General features: G+C 36.8%; 1 protein-coding gene across 2 annotated transcripts; it reads left to right on the top strand.

The window, feature by feature from the left end:
* Window positions 1-1,608: 1,608 nt before the first annotated feature.
* On the top strand, window positions 1,609-4,585 carry LOC113333193. 2 transcript variants are annotated; one of them, XM_026579714.1, is made up of 5 exons: window positions 1,609-1,889; window positions 2,350-2,431; window positions 2,647-2,805; window positions 2,912-3,016; window positions 4,239-4,585. In XM_026579714.1, the coding sequence occupies exons 1-4, from the start codon at window positions 1,686-1,688 to the stop codon at window positions 2,989-2,991; spliced, it is 525 nt and encodes a 174-aa protein (XP_026435499.1). In that variant the 5' UTR covers window positions 1,609-1,685; the 3' UTR covers window positions 2,992-3,016; window positions 4,239-4,585. The 2 variants fall into 2 exon arrangements, with proteins under 2 accessions (XP_026435499.1, XP_026435494.1); XM_026579709.1 differs by lacking the exon at window positions 4,239-4,585 and adding an exon at window positions 3,227-3,628.
* Window positions 4,586-5,577: the final 992 nt, after the last annotated feature.

The following is a 5,577-nucleotide window of genomic DNA, read 5'->3' as shown; positions in this document are numbered from 1 at the left end:
GAAACGATTATGGAACATCCATGAAAAGCCTCACTCAATCTGCACCGAACTCTTTTCCAAGAAATACCTCAATAATCAACCTATTTTCCAAAGTACAATCTCCGTTTCTAATTACACGCCAGCCCGCAATGGAAACAAATGGCATCTCTAATACCTCTCTTCAAACAACACATATTTCATCGCATAGGAAACGGTTTAGACACCCCAATCCAAGCTAATTGGATACCTTACCATCAAACCCTTGATCCTTCCCAATGCTATCCAATCCAAACCGTAGCAGATATCATTGACCCTGTTACCCATAACTGGAGACATGACCAATTAGGTACCCTTCCACATTCAGCTATCCAACATATAATAAATATTCACCTACCAAGTGACCAACCCCCAGATAGAATCATCTGGCCGCTCTCAAAATCAGGAAAATACACAACTGCATCCGTCTACAATAGTCTAATCCAACAAGATAATCTCTCTCAACTAAACCCCCTTCCAAATACCAAATTTCTATGGACCTTACCATGTCCACCAAAAATTCAACTTTTCTTGTGGAAAGCTATTAATGAAGGACTACCAACCTTATCTCTTATACCATATCAACCTCACCAACTCCAACATTTGCCCAAGATGCAAAAGCGCCCCAGAATCTGTTGTACACATGCTTATTCACTTCCAAGTTGCATTAGACACATGGGACAGGCTGTCCAATCATATAACAACACATCAACCCACCAACAATAACCAAACATTTAATGTCACAACTCAAATAACAATAAACCAAATCCTCCAAGGTTCTACTCATACTTCTACCATCACATCTGTTTGTTATCTCCTCTGGTCACTTTGGAAAGCCAGAAATGAACTCGTCTTCAGACAAACCAACTCCACTCCAGAGGGCATTGTAAGACACACCCTACAACAACAACACTAATTTGAATGGGAGAAAAAGAAAACCGCACCAATTCTCCCAGGGGACCCAACACCCATGATTACACCAAATAACCACATAATAACAAAAGCAATTTTCGTAAGATGGATTAGACCAGAACAAGATTGGATTAAAATAAACATTGATGGAGCTGCTCGAGGGCATCCAGGGATGGCAGGAGCAGGGGTCATTTGCAGGAACTCAGACGCGAACACTTTGGTGACTATTGCACAACCTTTAGGTATAACAGATGCAATCATAGCAGAAACATGGACGACTGTACTGGCAACTAGAATGGCTACGGAAAGGCAGTGGAACTAGGTGTTGTTTGAAACGGACTCGGAAAATCTCATGCGATTCATAAAAACCCCAACAGAAACACCTTGGTATATTGCAGAAATGATCGCCGAAATAAAACAACATATGCGCCAAATACCCTATTGCGATATCCAATACTCATATCGGGAAGGAAACCAAACGACAGACGGTCTAGCAAACTTCGCCGCGGACGGAAGCCAAGCAGAAAACTTATCGACTACGATATGGGACCATGCAACCCCACCTTGCACAAATCAGATTATTTTAAGTGACTCTAGGGGATTCTATTTTGGCATGTAATAACAATTTAAGCCTTTTATTCAATGAATGCTTCGGAAAAAAAAAAAAAAATAGGACAAAACAGAAAAACCTATTACAGACTAACCTATTACAGTATCCACGATCAAAATCAGGAAAAACTTTCAATTCAGGGTAAGAAATGGCAATTCCACTTCCACCCATGAGTAATGCTGCTGCTACTACTCCTACAAAAAGAGATGGAATTTATGTAGCAGCAATGCCTTTGAGAGCTTCAAAAGGACCTGCTCAGATTATAATGTCACTAACTTACTCTCTTAATCTTTGGGATTTACAACATTACATGGTTATCATCAAACCTAATTCACCTCAACCTCAATCTCAGGTTCTTCTTAATTTCTACTGTTTCCATATTATCTACAGTTATTTTCCCATTTCCTTAAGTGGGCTTTTCTTTTTGCCTAGAATTCTCAAGGTTCAACTGATTTTAGATTTCTTTTTAGTTTCTTAATCAATGAATTCGTTTGAGTTTTGTTGTCCTGTATTAACACATCAAAAGTGGATTATTTGATTACTTTGAAAAGAAGGCTGTGCTTTTCTCCCATAGTCTCCCATCCTTGATCAGATGTTGGGGTAAGGCAAAGCACAACCCACCGGGAAATTATAAGTTGGCTTCCTCCTCCATCTTGACCGACATACTGTTGTCGAGTGTGTAGGATCTCGGAGTGATCTACTCATGTACCTAGGCGTCTCAAAGAGTTCCAGAGGCGATGCTTTTTTTTTTTTCATTAGCAAGAATGATTTTTATTTTTATTTTTTGCCTTTTTGGAATTTATCTTTTGTAGGCTTTTGTTTTTGATTTTCAACCTCAAGATCCTGAGAACATAAATGTAGCAATTTCTGCATTATCAGGAAGACGAGTACCAGGTGAGCAAACCCATTGTTATCCAACCAATAATTTATGGTAATTCCTATCTCACTAACGTACATGCGTACAGATAACAAAAGACCAATGCTAATTGCCACTTTGTAATACAAATATAATCTTTCTAGAGAATGGCAAGACTTTCCATGTTGATAGGCCTTTAAAAGTTACTTCTTATCAGTTTTTTAATAGTGGCTACTCCTTGCTATGTTTTCAGGAGCTTTGCTAGTGAGAAAGCTTGCTAAACTGCCTAATAGAAAATGCTGGTTTGTGGGATATTCAGGTGTGGATAGCGTAAGTGGAGCAAATAAATTCAATGAGGTTTGGGAGGCTGATTTGAGGATTGGCCTGCACGACTGCCGTGATTACACTAACGGAACAACATCACTTCTGATATCTTTTTGTGGCATTAAACATATAGAAGTGTTTTAACAGTTTCTCTACTTTAGTTTCTAGTCTTAGTCTTTAAACTTGACTTTTAGAGTTGGTCGAGTGCCTCATTGGTGAGAAGCAAGTTTTGGAGCGTCTAAGGGGATCCTTGGATGCCTTCCAAGAACTATAACCGGCTTGGGGAGGATGTCATGTTGGTAAGTTCATGTGTACAGCTTACTCCACTTATCAACTATTCAGTTATTCACGTTATATTATGCTAGAACAATGATACTTTTATCATCTTTATTAAGAATGAGTAAAATATCTAAAATCAAGACTTCTATATAGAGATGAATGATTCTAACCTATTACGAAGATATCTTAATGAGCAACTCAGCATAACCCAATCAAACAATTTTCTGCAGTTGCCATTTAGGTGCTAAATTTCTATGGTTCCTAATGACGTAAGGTCCAGACTCGTCATATTGTTCAAATTTTGGCTCCGTTATGCCTGATTTTGTAGGATGCTGATATAATCTATCTGGGGTAGCACAGTAACTTGAAGCTAACTTGAAGTTTTCGTCTTCGGACACAGTGAAATTTAAAATCAGTATTAAGTTCACCATCACCGTTCAGTGCTTGTATTTTGAGGTTGTAGTCTTTGCTTGTTGGTTTAATATCAGACACTGGATTATTTGATTAGATGTTGGAGTAAGGCAAATCAATTATAGCTGGAGACACTTTCCTTCAATTATGTCTATCAAGTTGTTGCTTTCTGCACTAGTATTTGAGATGAGTAGTGGCAAATATACTGGTTTCCCTTTCTGCACTAGCATTTGAGATGAGCAGTGGAAAATATTCTGGTTTCCCTTTTCCGGACCAAATGGTATAATATTCCATGGTCTTACTGGTTCATATAATATGTAATAATCTAGTACCCTAAATGCATATTTTTCCATGGAAAACAGGACTTATATAGTTGTATAAACTTGAAAAGTCTAATACTCTTGTGTTGAAGACCCACTAGCAAGTACATAATCTTTTGGACTAAAACCAAGGACATGGACTTCATTTCTAGGGGTCATGTTTATCATCGTTTTTATTAATGCATAATATGGTTGCAGCTTCTTGGCGTAGTGGTTTATTTATGGAAATCGTCCCCTCTTATTATCTCGATACGCAATTTTTGACAAAAAAAACAACCTGTCGAGTTGGCTTATAAATGTAACATGTACTTGTGAAACTCATATTGTTATTTCCTTCCATTTTCTCTCAGAGTTTAAAATGCACCACCTTATAAATTTATTATGTAACCTTTGTCAAATAATTACAATTCCTTCGGTTCTTAAACCTTTTGTTCCAGTACTTCAAATCCACACTAATACTGAATCTATCACTTCACCTTATCATATCATACTCACGGTGTCTTATCTGCAGCTTGAAATCCAGGAGGTATCGACTGCTAATTCTTCTTTGGCTACGCAAGAAAACGCTATAGCAGTATATTAGAGAGTGTTATCGACTTATCGTTGATCATAAAGAACCAGAATTCAACTGTGTACCTGAATTGAGGGAAGGAATACAAGCGCAATCCTGAGAAGATGTTAATGACGATATCACAAGGCAAGTCATGTGAGCACTTGTTTGATTTGTCTTCTCATCATATAAAGCTCTTTTCTGGTAAGTGGGTTAATATATGTAAAAGGATTTTTACTGAAATGCCTGTATTTTGTTATTAGACATTAAGCAATAAAAATTTTAGTAAATAAAAAAAATTTGAATCCTAGTCACAACTGTTGAGATAATCTTAACTAGTACACCACATGAATAAAATCATCGAAACTTATTTCTCTATGATTATTCCTCAGCTGAAGAAATTTGATCTTCGCAGCTACATCCACATCTACCCAAGGAAACGACCGCGCGTGTGATTGATTGGTAAATATTTTCCGAACGTATGAATGATCCCGAATATCTTCCAAAAGTGTAACCGACTTTACCTAATGGCTAAGATACCCTTTGACCACTAATGTCCACATATTTACGGGGATTAAGATAAATACTAATCCGTATATTCCACTAATTCAATATACCCCAATATATGGATTAGTACTCCACTAATTCAATACATACCAATATAAGACCAATCAATACCACACTATTTCAATACTTTCAGAAGAAGATTCACTCTACTCTCCTTCACTCTGGCCATCGAAAATATTTACCAATCAATCACAAAACTCAGAAAAGTTATCAACTCCCTTTTCAGTCTTTCAATCCACTTAACTCAGGAGAACTCCCAAAGATATCTAATCGAAGGTATCAAAACCGTCCTTTTAGTCTATTCTCAGAATTGAATTTTAAACCTCAGAAATTTTAAACCCTAGAAATTTAAATTCTAATCTTAGGTTTGATGATGATCGCAGGAGAAGAATCAGTTCAAAATACTTGAAGATACTTGAAGATTCAATTGAAAGGTATAAACTCTAAGCTGGTTCCTTGTTTGTCATTTATCTCTAGTCAAATTACTAAATAGACAAATCAATCTAGATTTTGCAATTGTATGTGTTTTTTTAGTTGAATCATGATGTCTTAAAGCTTGGGCATGTGTTTGATTTCTCTTTTATGACACGATTTCAGTTTGAGTTTTGTTTAATGTCATGTTTGAGTTTACTGACATGAAACATACAACTTGGGGTTTATGTTTTCTGTTAGTTTTCGGTTTTAATGGACGAAAAGGGTCTATATCTTTTTTAAAGTCTGGTGGAGAAGGCAC

Source organism: Papaver somniferum, chromosome 1, assembly GCF_003573695.1.
Source record: "Papaver somniferum cultivar HN1 chromosome 1, ASM357369v1, whole genome shotgun sequence".
NCBI lineage: Eukaryota > Viridiplantae > Streptophyta > Magnoliopsida > Ranunculales > Papaveraceae > Papaver > Papaver somniferum.
The sequence above is the reverse complement of the archived record's forward strand: the minus strand, read 5'-3'. Positions and strand labels throughout refer to the sequence as shown.